This window comes from Acinonyx jubatus, chromosome A1 (genome assembly GCF_027475565.1).
Source record: "Acinonyx jubatus isolate Ajub_Pintada_27869175 chromosome A1, VMU_Ajub_asm_v1.0, whole genome shotgun sequence".
NCBI lineage: Eukaryota > Metazoa > Chordata > Mammalia > Carnivora > Felidae > Acinonyx > Acinonyx jubatus.
Genome location: NC_069380.1, coordinates 72,123,999 through 72,137,089, shown reverse-complemented (window position 1 = coordinate 72,137,089; position 13,091 = coordinate 72,123,999). Strand labels below are relative to the sequence as shown.

General features: G+C 44.6%; 1 protein-coding gene across 8 annotated transcripts in view; it reads right to left on the bottom strand.

Annotated features, from left to right (window-relative positions):
• TPP2 (tripeptidyl peptidase 2) overlaps positions 1–11,694 on the bottom strand; it is a 67,500-nt gene extending 55,806 nt beyond the window's left edge. For 4 of the 8 annotated variants that reach the window (XM_027065188.2, XM_027065190.2, XM_027065193.2 and 1 more), the window contains exons 1-2: positions 11,437–11,694; positions 4,157–4,285 (exon numbers count right to left, since the gene is read on the bottom strand). In XM_027065188.2, coding sequence (XP_026920989.1) covers positions 4,157–4,285; positions 11,437–11,601 — 294 coding nt within the window. In that variant the 5' untranslated portion in view covers positions 11,602–11,694. The remainder of the gene's footprint in view (positions 1–4,156; positions 4,286–11,436) is intronic. The other 4 variants (XM_027065191.2, XM_027065189.2, XM_053217733.1 and 1 more) reach the window with 2 other exon arrangements.
• Between the last annotated feature and the right edge of the window lie 1,397 nt (positions 11,695–13,091).

The window sequence follows — 13,091 nt, the reverse complement described above, 5'->3', positions numbered from 1 at the left end:
CACTTAACCAGTAGTTCATCTCAAACAGGGAAAGCAAGACATTAACTGTCAACAGTTTATGGGTGATTTCGAAGAAGCTGAAATACAGCTATTTAATTCATCTTAAGGCATGGTCAAGTCAAAGAAACCTGAACACTTCGCTATGTTGCTAAGAACTGTGTGCTAAAGAGCTCTGAGAGATCCGAGCTAGCCAGAATACCAGCGACTGGTAACACTATTCTTTCTGATGCCCACTGCAAAGTATCTGAACGCCTGCACTTCCTTGAAAGAAAACAAGCTGAACATGTATGTGGGTATGTTCTGTGTTCAGATAAAGAGCTAACACCAAGAAGACTGGTGGAAAGCCTGTATGAGGAACAATCAGACACCTGCTGCACATCCCATGTGCTGCCCAAACCTGACCAGCCAGTCAACTGGACGTTGAACCAGAGAGACATGGAAATGTCAGCTTTCTTGAGGGATTCATACAGCAGAGCGGAGAGGTGAGACATACTTAAGAGTCTGCAAGAGATCTCTCCAGGCACCTTTCCAGGCATGAGCCCCTGAGAGGCTTCTCTCCCTCTCCCCCAAACCCCAGGCCGAACTGGCCAAGTCCTCTTGGAGGTAAATGAGTATACCTCAATGGGAAAAAGTATGCCATATACTGCCACTTTGGAGTCTGTCACAATAACATCACTGAGACCCACACCCCAAGGCCCTGTAAAGGCAGAGAGCACCTTTGTCCCCTTTAGGTGCCTTGTTAACCAAGAGACAGCCAGGGTAGCTAGACAGCTGGGGGAAGGCTCTCAGGTAGAAAGTAGAGCACAAGGAAGGGGGAGAGGTAGAGGGAGCAGGAGAAGAGGAGGAAGAGAAAGGGAAGAGGGAGGAGGGAACAGGAGGGGTGAAGAAAAAGGAAGAGAAAGGGGAAAGGAGAATGGGAGGAAGAGGAAGGTGAGTAAAGAGAGGATGAAGAAACTAGAAAAAAAATTTAGACAATATTCCCACATAAAATGTTGTATACCTGACATGAAGATATACTCTGAGTGAACATGAACAGACTTGCATTTAAAAATAATAGGCAAAAATTAACAATATTCAATGTGAGAGTTAGCAAAGAATACTAAGAAATCTCAGAAATCTCTCAGGAAGGAAAAAAACAAACACAAGCAATGAGGGTGGAAAAACATAAGAAAACTGGAAGATCAACTCAAGAGGTCCAATGTCCAATTAACAGGATTCCAGATAAAAGAACAGCAAAAACAGTGGAAGGAAGAACCCCAGAGACAATACCAGGAAACTTCTCAGACACGAACGACCTGGAAAGTGAACTCTCTTCTTCCACACTGCTAATTCCACAGATAAAAATTCAAGAATTAAGAAGGGTATGTTACTTAAAACCCTGAAGAAAATGTAACATCAAAGACTTCCCTCTCGGAGAGTGGGAATCAGTGGTGAAAGGGGAGACGCAGGGCACCGCACTCGGCTTCTCCTGTTAGAAGCTGTGGACAAGCATTTGTCCTTTTAAATTCTGAAGACACATTGAATACAAAAAAAATTAAGTTAAAACCTCCTGCTATATTGATGGGCAGAGAATACTTAACAGTAGAGCTAAAGAAGTAGGTCATCAGGTTGGGAAAAGATTTAAGTAGTAATCTGTCGATTTTCTGATCTTATTTCCTACCATATACATGGTACATCCACTTCTGCCTTTGAGCACGAGTGGTATTATCAGTCCATGTGGTTTAAAGCATGGGCTATTACAGTTATTTAAAATAAACAACTGAGTGGGTGCCTGGGTGGCTCAGTCGGTCAAGCGTCCAACTCTTGAATTCAGCTCAGGTCATGATCTCACAGTTCATGGGTTTGAGCCCCATGTCGGGCTCCACAATGTGCGGAGCCTGCTTGGGATTCTCTCTCTCTCTGCCCCTCCCCGGCTCGCTCGCTCTCTCTCTCTCGCTCTCTCTCTCATAAAATAAACTTATAAAACAACAACAACAACAATTGAGGACAAAACTTTACAGGATTCTAAATCTTTGGAACCTACTAGAAGCATTCCCTAATTTCCCAAAGAATGTAACTCACAGGAATCCCAATGTGTCTTCTCTGAAATATAGTCTAAATAACAACACAGACTTGGGGAAGGCAGGCAAAACCTCAGTATAATGCAGATGTGCAGAAATTCCTTTCCCTCTAGTTTACAATCTTCCTTCCTTCCTTCCCTCCCTCCCTCCCTCCCTCCTTTCTTTCTTTCTTTTGGCAGATGGTGTCTTACCTCAGGCACCATAAGAAAATACCATAGAATACTGGGTAGCTCAAACACCAGAAATTTATTTTCTTAGTTCTGAAGGCTGGGAGCATGGGATTAGAGTGCCAGCATGGTCAGGTTCTGGGGAGACTCTTCCTTACTTGCAGGCACAGCCTTCTCACTGTATTCTCACACGGTAGAGAGAGAGAGAGAGAACAGACTAATCCTGTCATGAGGGGCTCGCTCCCATGAGCTCATCTACCCCTAACACCATCTCCAAATACTACCAAATTGGGTGTCAGGGCTTCAACATATGACTTTTGGGGTCATACAAACAATTCAGTCCTGGATGTTAATGCCTGCTGTGTGCCTATGGTAGCAGATTCTCAAGAAGACCCATGCCCTTGTATAGTCCTCTCCCCTTGGTAAAAGCAGGGCCTGTGACTAGCACTCCTGTGACTGTATTATGGTAAGTAATATAGCAAAGGTGAAGGCATTGTGCAGATACAATTAAGGTCTGTAATCAGGTGACTGATTTAATAAAAAAGGAGACTGCCCTGGTGAGCCTACCTAATCAGGTAGGCTCCTTAAAACAGAGACAGGGGCCATCCCAATGGTCAGAGAGATTCTCCTGCTGGCCTGGAAGAAGCAAACTGTGGTGAGCTCAACAGCTGCAAGAAAAATATATTCTTCCAACAAGAAGAATGAAGTTGGAAGAGGATCCTGAGCCTCAGATGAAACCACAGTTCCAACCAATACCTGAGTATAGTCTTGTGAGACACTGACCAGAGAACCACAGAAAGCAGTGCTGACCCGTGGAAACAGTAAAATAATAAATGCAGGAATGTATGTAGCTTTAAGCAGCTGAATTTGTGTTAACTCACTACATAGCACAACAACCTTATCCAGAAGAGGATGCCTAAACATAATTCAGAGAGACGGTAAAAGATGGCCAGAGTTAAATACAGCTCTTTAAACATATAAATAAGCACAAATTCATTTTCCAAACTAATTCTGCTTATTGGTTTAAAATACCAAACCACAATCAAATTCTTGACATCTATAAGCTCATTAGCTAACATCTCATGAATTGCTTTATGTTAGCAATCTAATCATTTTTCATGTTAGCTCACCTTTCTACCAAGCACATAGAGTTAACACAAAGCCAGTCACTTAAGTCCACAATGATTAAATCCTAAATATTTCCTGTTCAAGTTCTCAGAAGGAACAGGAAACAAGGCAAACTATAACCTGGTCACTTTTCCTATCTTTCTATCCAAAACTTAAAAATTTTTAGAATTTGGCAACCACAGTGAAAAATATATCCTAATTCTAAGCCCACTGTCACACAACAAAACAAATGACTTCTTCTAAGATGACCCCTGGTCCTCATGCTCTCGTAAAATTCCCTTCCCCTTTAAGTGTGTGCTGGGTTTCATGGCTCATTTCCAATGAAAACAAAATGGCAGAAGCAATGGAATGTGAATCCCAAGATTAATATGTAAAAAGACCATGGCCTCCATCTTGGGTACTCTCCTGGACTACTCACCCAGGGGGAAGACAGCTACATGGCATATAGCAGCCCCGTGGAGAGGACCCTAAGCCTGCCAATAACCACTTGAGTGAGCTTGCAACAGACTCCCCTTCCCCACTCAGGCTGAGCCTTCAGATGAAACTGCAGCCCTGGCCAAGCTCAGGAGAGATCTTAAACAAGAGGCACCCAGCTAAGTCAAACCCAGATTACTGACAAGCAGAAATTGTGAGATGATAAATGTTTGTTGTTTTAAAGCATGAAGTTTTGGGGGTAATCTGTTAAACAGCAACAGGTAACTAGTAACCTACCAGTAAACATAAGCTAAAAACACTAAATGCTTTGAGGCAACAGTACAAAAAAAGGAAAGAAAAATTCAATTAAAAGATTAAAGCTCTAACCTTGAGCACTCTTCCTGAAAGACCAATAATCTCACCATCTTTGGGCTCTACTACTGTAGCAGTATTCACATCACCACTTCCTGTTGTATCAATGATATCGATGATTTTTGGTTTTCCATCAGTTGTGACCTGAAAATGAAGGGATAATTGAAATATGAATTATAGATTTCTTAATCATTATAAAAAGCAATGCCAACCCCCATATATGTGTGCACACATGTACACACACATAAAATACCCTATAAAATCTGCATTCATTTAAAAAATCTGCATTCATTTCTTTCTTTAAAAAAGAAAATTGAGTTGTTTTAAGCCAAAAGCTGGAGAGATACTTACAAAAAAATTACTCATGAAAAACAAAGAATCCTTCAAGTGATTTTACACAGTTAATAAATACTTACTAAGCATTTACCACAGGCCACTCGTTTAGGTGTTGGGGACACACACACAGTAATGATCAATACCTAGAAGTCCCTGGTCTCACAGATCTTCTGTTCTACTCAATTAACATGTCAGATACCTAACGCCAGATGGTGATAATTATTATGGAGAAAAATTAAGGAGAAGGAGGAGGTAGCGTGGGGTTTTCAGTAACTAGGTTGGTTAAGAAAGATCTCACTGAGAAGGTAACATCTGAGAAAAGATCTGAAGAAGGTAAGCTCTGGGCCCGACAAGCACAAACCTTCAGGGGAAAACATGTAATGACATTTCATTACAGGATGCCCACCGGCACTCAAACTTCGTTAAGTCCAAAGTTCAAAGTTCAAACTTAACATTCGAACTTCCTTCCCTCCAGGCTCTGCCATCTCAGGAATCGGCACATACCCAGTTGCTCAAACCAGAGAGTTCAACGTCCTTCTCGGATTCCTTTCTCTGGTTTGCTGCCCACATCAAATCTGTCAGGAAGTCATCTTCATTCCACCTCTAAAATACAGTTCGAGTCCATCTTCTCTGGATTTTCGCCACGGCTATCCCAACCCTCTTCCCACCACCACCTCTTGCCTTCGTGACAGTGATGCTCTGTGCAGGTCTCCAGGGTGCGTTCGTGGCCCACACCAGAAGCAAGAGGACAAGCTGTGCAATGGCAGCCGCCAGCTCCCATGCGGCCCCCTGCCATGGAGCTCCCGCACTCAGCACAAAAGCCTCTGAGCGACCCGTTCCACCGCGGCCCTGGACCACTGTAACCGCACTGGCCTTCTCTCAGTTCCTGCCACGTGCCAACCTTTCCCTGCCCCACAACTCTGTGCACACAGTCCTTCCGCTTGGGATCCTCCATCTGTCCCTTCAGCTGTTCCATAGAAATCCCCATCTCATCTTTCGGCCTTCTACTAAAATGTCACCTCTTCAGAAGGCCTCCGTGATGACCTCTTCTGTGGGCAGTCACCACCCTAAACCTGAGCCTTACTCCTCTCCTCACTGGGCCTTGTTTCCCTCACAGAATTTGTAATTCTACAGTTAGCTGATTCCTCATCTATTTCCACTATTAGAAAGTAAGTTCCCTAAGGGCAAGGACTAGGTCTATTTTATTCACCAAATTCTCCCAAACCTAGCAGTGCCTGGTTGGTGCTCAATACAGATTTAATTACTGAATGATCTGACACAAACTGCTCAGCATTAAGACTGATTTTTCTAAGGCCTGGTTTCTTGGCCAGTTCACAAATTTTCTTTGGGGCCATGCAGACTACTACAGGTGACAGCAGTCCTGTATTTCTACACTGCTTTTGTTGGAAAAATCACTTCTTGGCTTGCTTTGCAAAGGGAATCTGCAGCATTCAAGACAGAGGTACTGAGTTACCAGCAGGGAATCGTCAGGCATGGAGACACAAAAATGACCGAAAAAAGACAATCCCCCGGGGCGCCTGGGTGGCTCAGTCGGTTAAGCGGCCAACTTCGGCTCAGGTCATGATCTCGCCGTCCGTGAGTTCGAGCCCCGCATCGGGCTCTGGGCTGACAGCTCAGAGCCTGGAGCCTGTTTTGGATTCTGTGTCTCCCTCTCTCTCTGACCCTCCCCTGCTCATGCTCTGTCTCTCTCTGTCTCAAAAATAAATAAATGTTAAAAAAAAAAAAAAAAAAAGACAACCCCCTGCCTATCCTCAAGGAGGAGGGCGGAGAAAAAAGGGAACGCAAAAAAAATGCCAAGAGCATCAGAGAAGCACAAGGTCTTCCAACTCCTTTCCACCCAGAGAATTCACATTCACACTCTTTAAGATCAAGCTAAGTGTCCCTCTGTGTGTCTTTCCAGGCACTTCTCCCACTGTAGTGTCCTCAAAGCCCTGTAGGTAAGGGTTACCAAGGGAGGAGAGGGAAAGTTACCACGTAGAGGAAACAAAGGCACAAGTTTTTCTTTATGAGGCAGAAGCAAAGAGGTTCTTGGCGGGCCCCACATCTTCTTCCAACTACACTGCTATAGAACCACCTGGGGCCATAAAGGCCTCCCAGGTACAGCTGCCTTTTTAAAATTTTTTAACGGAAACTTTAAGCTGGATACTTATTTCTTGGAAATTGTCTATACTAGTAACAAAATAATATACTCAGGAGGCTCAAAATCAGTTTAAAAAAATGACTTTGGAAGTCAAACCAAATTCTGATAAGATCATGATAAAATTAACTGATTAAATCCGCTACTGGCTTTGAAGGGATTGGCTAAGCATCTTTGGAAATAAAATAAATGAAGGAAAATATAAGAAAATCAACCAAAATACAAAATGGAAATACTCCCTTATAAAATTAAAACTAGCTAAATCACGTAAGAAAATAATCAATTTCAAAATGTATTCCAAATAAGTCTGTAACTTGAAAGCTAAGCCATAGCACTAGGAACACAATCACCTATCTTTATCTTCTCAACGAGCAAACAACTTCAGTGACTTGAGATCAAGAATCACAAGAGATCGCTAACAAGCCAGACAACAGATACCTCTCATTAGAAACCTCATTATCAGTGTGTGAGCAAAGGAAGAAAACCTAATGGGATTTGGTGACTTATTTACCATCTACTATTGCCACCAGCTTTACTTATTAGTCTGTCTCTTTCATTACAACTTCTTACATATGCACTTTTCTATCCCTGTACTTCTTTCTCCATTAGGTAAAGGAAACCACACCACTGGAGACAATAAGACACAAGAGGGAATTTGGGGTTAGGGAGGAGAGGTGTTAAAAAAGGCAAACCGGCTGAGGATTTTGCAATGGAGCTTTGGGAGAAGTAGGACAGTGAACTGCTACCATCAGAATGAATTCCCTCATCTTTGCAGGGGGAGGAGGAGGATGTTATGAGCAGACCTAGGGTAGTACGCCGTGTGCACTGGGGTGGGGGACTGAGAAAGGCCTAGGGGGCTATGCTGGACAAACAAAACAGAAATTGCCCAAAGGTTTCCCCCACGTCAAGACTCTAAAGTCACTTTGTGTCTCCACTGAATTGATTATGGTGAGGAAGCTGGTGAGGGCTGGGAGCTCCCGTCATTAAACACGAGGATCAGAAGAAAGCGGGAAAGGGGAGTTGCAAATCATCCTGAACAAAACAAGGTGAATATAGAAGCATTTACTTGAAAATATTCTTTTAAGCAAGGGAAGATATTTCATAAGTACTATTAAATGACTTATTCTGAGGACGTAATGATGAATGAATCAGACAGGCTCCGCTTTCAGAAAGCTTACAATCCAATTGGAAAACAGATTAGTAAAGAGATAACTGCAACACAGGACAATAAATAAAAAAGGTAAGGACAGTGTGTACGAAAGCATGTAAGAATATAAAACCCAGCTTGGGGGAATTAGGGAAGACTAACCGCGAGAAAGGTAATAAAAATTAAAACCAACTGCATAGCATCCAACATTTGTAACCAATTATGTATCTATGATTTACTTTATTACTTCAGGAAATGTAAAAACAAAGATTTTTATAGGACCACTTGTAACCTTCCCCAAGCCATTTTTTTCTCCATGAGGAAATTATGCACGCTGTGCACACATTTTTTTTTTTTCTCATTCAACAAAAATAATGTGATAGGCACGTCTCCTACAAAATGCATTTGGACATATGCTGTCAAAGAATTTTAACTTATGCAGGAAAAAAGGTTACGTAAACAGAAATACTAAAATGAAACATTTTAAGCGCTACAGGGGGGCGGGGAGGGGGGATATGAACACATTGCTAGGAAAGCAAAAAGAAAAAAAGCACCCAAATAACTGTTGGTAAGGATGGGCCTTATTCATCCTGAAGCCTCGGGTCAAACACAATGCTGGGCACACACGTGTAGATATATGCTGGGGTCTTAATTCAGCCAGTAGAGGTCCCAAAAGCTAATAGGGTCAAGACCCAGGCGGGTCTTAAAGGATTAAGCAAGTTACAGGTGAGGGTGGAAGGCTTGCGGGCAGATTAACTCATGTGTTGAGGAAAGGCCTGAAACACGGGGGTGAGTGGAAAGGGTGGAATGTTCTGGATGGAAGCATAGGGCAAACAGTGAGAAGCAAAGCACCACAAGGAGGTCAAGCTGCACGGAGAAGCACCACACAAAATTCAAATTCCGGAATTTTTAGGCAAAGGCAACTAGAATGCCAAAATTAAGTGCTTTGTTTTGTACTACACAAGGGTGTTACAGTAGCAGTTTCTTATTTTTTCTAAGGAAAATAATCTGGCATTGTAAAGGGTGGAGCCAAGAGAAGACTGGTGGCAGGAGACCAACTGGCCACTGTGTATTCTTTCCAGGTCAGTGCAAGTCCCATCTCGGCCTCAAAGCCAGCTCTCACTGGCCCCTGATCAATCCTGGTGACGCCTGCAGGAGGACGGCTTTTAACTCACCCTTGGGGACCTGCCAGGTGCCTGGATATTCGATGAGGAAAGATGTAATCATTTATGCACTTATTACTCCTTTCATGCTGTCTGCCCTCTACTTTTTTTTTTTGAAGTTTATTTATTTTCAGAGAGAGAGAGAGAATGTGCAGGGGAGGGGCAGAGAGGGAGAGAGAATCCCAAGCAGGCTCTGCACTGTCAGCGCAGAGTCCCATGGGGGGCTCGATCCCACGAACTGTGACATCGTGACCTGAGCTGAAACCAAGAGTCAGACGCTTAACCAACTGAAGCATCCAGGTGTCCCCCACCCTCTGCTTTTCACAAGCCCAGACAGCTGTCACAAAAGACCACTGGGCCCAAATCAGTCACTGAAGAATGACACCCCATTGCCATCTCCAAAGGGTTTATTTGTATCTCTGGTCCTCCATGCAGACCCCACCTGGCATTCTAAATGTCCACTCCTTTTTTTCTTTCCTTCCTATTTCTATCCATTTATCTTAATGATGTATACACAGATCTACAAAATAAATTGGCAAAAGCAGGGGAAAAAAACCTTGAAAATTCACTCATGTGCAAGCCACTGTACTGAATTTCTTTAACTGGTCATATTTATGTCAGTATCTCAGAGTTAAAGTTGTTGGAAGACAAGAGTCACGTTTTCATTTTATTTCAATATTTTACTGCTTGAACATTTGTTATTACACGCCAATATCTAGTGTGTATTTATACTTCACACAGTGGGTGATTTAAATCCCAACCTAAACTCCTAAATAAACTTGCTTAAAAAAAAAAAATCAGTGTTTACTTAATACTCTGCTTGAGCATTTGAAAAAGTCACATGTAATTAATCTTCTCAATCAATGTCCACAGCAACACTGTGTTGAGAACTGCTGTTACTTTACAGAGAGTAACGGAACAAAGCGATAAGCAGACTGGGAAATTCTACAAAAGCATTTTTACTGAGACAGTACTCCTCCAAACTCTCCTGATCCTTTTATTATCCTGACAAAAGAACCAGTGAACCACTTACCCCAGCTGTCCTCCTCCCACTTATCCCTGTAAAAAGTAAACATACACTAGGACAGAATGGAAACCATGACCACTCTGCAATCAAGCCTCAATGAGGTGATAGCTGTCACTGTTGCAAGGCTTCAGAGTTATTAATGCAAAAACTGTATCACTAGAGCTACCAGGAGGGAACAGTATGACTCCCTATTCTGATTCACCAAAGCTTCCTGGTCCCAAAAGCCCAAGGTGTGTTGTACTCCAGAGTGCTGAAGACTTAACAGGAGAAAGCAAGATTCCTAAAGGGATCCTGTACAGTCAGACTGGTTCCCCTTCCCGCCCCCTCCCCAGCACGACATCTTAACCTCCAAAATGCTTCCTCGATTATTGGAAAGTACAATAAAGGATCCAGAGGCCAGAGGGGACTTGGGGGAGGGAGAGAATTACTAAACTTCAGAGTATAGTGAAGAAAGGAGAGTAAGATACACAGATGAAGGGGTGACCAGAGGGAGAGGATTACATCCAGATTAGATTTTTAAAAGATGGATCTTCAACAGTGATATTTTGTTTGACTGTATTTCATTAAATGCTAAGGCGAAATCTACAGAAGCCAAACTTCAAAGACTTTAGACGGAATACTTTTAATCAAGAGACACATTTTTTTAAAAAAATTACCTTTTGGTACAGTACTTTAAAGATTTCAAAGGTGCTTCTGGCAAAATTAAGCAATTTTTTAAAATCGTAATTAAAGTATGTTGTCTTATATTTGGAGATAAAAAAAATTAAAGAAGCCTAATTTAATAGAGCCTGAAGAGTTGGCCAAAAACAAACTAAATTGGGTTCTTATGTAAAACAAAGACGAAGCCATGCGCTTCAATGACCCTAAACAAGTACAGTGCAGAAGATGGTTTAAAAATAGAACACATAAAACTACCAGAGGAAACTACCAGAGGAAGTTGACCGAGTTATCTTCTCAAAACCCGGCTTTGGTGCTAAAGACCAACAATTCTCCCCAGAACCAAATCCCCCGAACGACAGCAATAAAAAGGTTCTGATAGGTCGTTCGCCACTGTTCTGTTTCCTCCCCGCCCCCACCCCCGACAACTAATAAAAATTGTAAAATCCCCGTTAAAAAACAGTAGGCACGAGCCGGTGCCCGAGACACTAGGGACCTGCGGAGGAAGGCAGCGCGGCGGGAAGCGGCCCCGGGGCCCGGGCCTGGCAGCACCTGGGCAGGAAAGGGCTTCCTGGGCGAAAGGCGGACCCAGGCACCCCGGCCGGCCGCGCCTGGCACGCCGCTTTTGTCTGGGCCGGGCTGACGGCCCAGCCCGAGCCCCCAAGCCTCCTCCCGGTGCCGGCTCCCGCTCGGCCGCAGAGCGGGCTTCGGCCTGCCGCGCTGCGAGGCTGCGTCCCCTCCACGTCCCCCGCCAGCCCGCCGGCCAGCCGGCCGCCCGCGCCCCCGCGCCCTCCGCGGCTGCCGCACCTGCATGCCAGGAGCCCCGGGGTCCACCCCCGTGTCCAGGACGGCGATGAGCACCCCCCGCCCGTCATACTCTGGGTAGCGACAGAGGAAGGAGGCGGCCCCGGTCTCTTTCTTGGGCAGGAGGCCGTGGAAGGGGAAGGGCTCCTCGGCCGCTGCGGTGGCCATGGACGCAGGTTGCAGGACGAGGAAGAGGCAAACTGCCAGGCTGCGCGTGGACGAGCGGCGCGAGGACACCGGGCGGCCGCGGGCCTGGGCGGGGGCGAGGGGCGGGGCCGGGCGCCGGCCAATCCCGGCCCGCCAGGGGGAGGCGGCCAATCACGTGCCGCTACGTAACCCAACGGCGCCGCTCTCAGGACCCGGGCCGGAGTGTTGCCCGGGCCGCAGAGAAGGAGGCGGAGTCTGGCTCCGGTGCTGGAGATTTCGGCTCTTAGACTTGGGGTCTTAAAGAGACCTGCACTTGGGATTTTTTTTTTTTTTTTTTTTTTTTTTTTTTTTTTTTAGGAGAGGGCTGCGCTCCGAGGGAAGGGTCTGTGAGTCCCGGGAGAAACCCTCTCCGAGGGACAGGGAAGGAAATGAGCCGCCGGCCTGGAGTAGCGGAAACCCTAACTTCAAGTTGTGGACGAAAGTTTTCGGTCCGCTGCTGCAGGAGTCCCAGCTGCCCCGAGGAAAGGGAGCCGACTCTCGAACGCTAAACCCCCTGGAGTCGTAGGATATCGGCGATTTGCCCCGATATACATTTTTGAAGGACAGTTTTTTGATTCTGTGGTGTAGGGTTTGTGTACCCCTTTGATCGCGGCCCAGACTGGGAGGAACAGGGTGGATTAGACCCGAGTTCTCTGTCAACAGGAAGTGGGTTTTTGGCCATTGAGTCGGCCTCTTAGGCAGTGACAACGTAGGAGGCCGAAGCGGGCCGCTCCTATCATCATTGCTAACCTTTGGCTTCCGAGATTTCTAAACAACATTCTTTTTGGCCCTTTAAATTGAAGTTCCTGGTTGTTCTTTAAGGTTCACTCAATTATCGAAACAATTTGCATTTTTTCAAGTTCACAGTGGCTGTCAATTGCTTCTTGCAGCCCGCACTACGGGTTCTTTAATGATCTATGTCTATTTACGCCTGAGTAATCTTAGACTTTTAGTTTGTGCCAAAGACTCTTTTGGCAATCTGGTGAAGTTTAGGGACTTTTCAGCAACGTTTTCAAACGCATAAAATGAAATATATAGGATTACAAAGAAAATTACGTTGAAATATAGTTATCAAAAGTATTAAAACCGGGGCGCCTGGGTGTCTCAGTGGGTTAAGCGACCGTCCCACTCTTGATTTAGGCTCAGGTCATCATCTCATCGTTGGTGACATGGAGCCTCACTGGGGCTCTGCACTGACCGTGTGGAACTTGCTTGGGATTCTCTCCTTCCCTCTCTCTGCCCTTCCCCTGCTCATGCTCTTGCTCTTTCAAAATAAATAAACATTAAATAACAGAGCTAGCACGGTATACTTGTGTTGGTGACAAAGTAACAAACAGTAACTGCTAATAACTACTCTGCGTACTGCTTACATGTGTAACCGAAGAAAACAGATTTAAGAGGCTCATGAAAATAAAGATGTATTTTTTTCCCTTTTTCTTATGCAAGTTTTTGAACCCCTTGGATTCCATCAT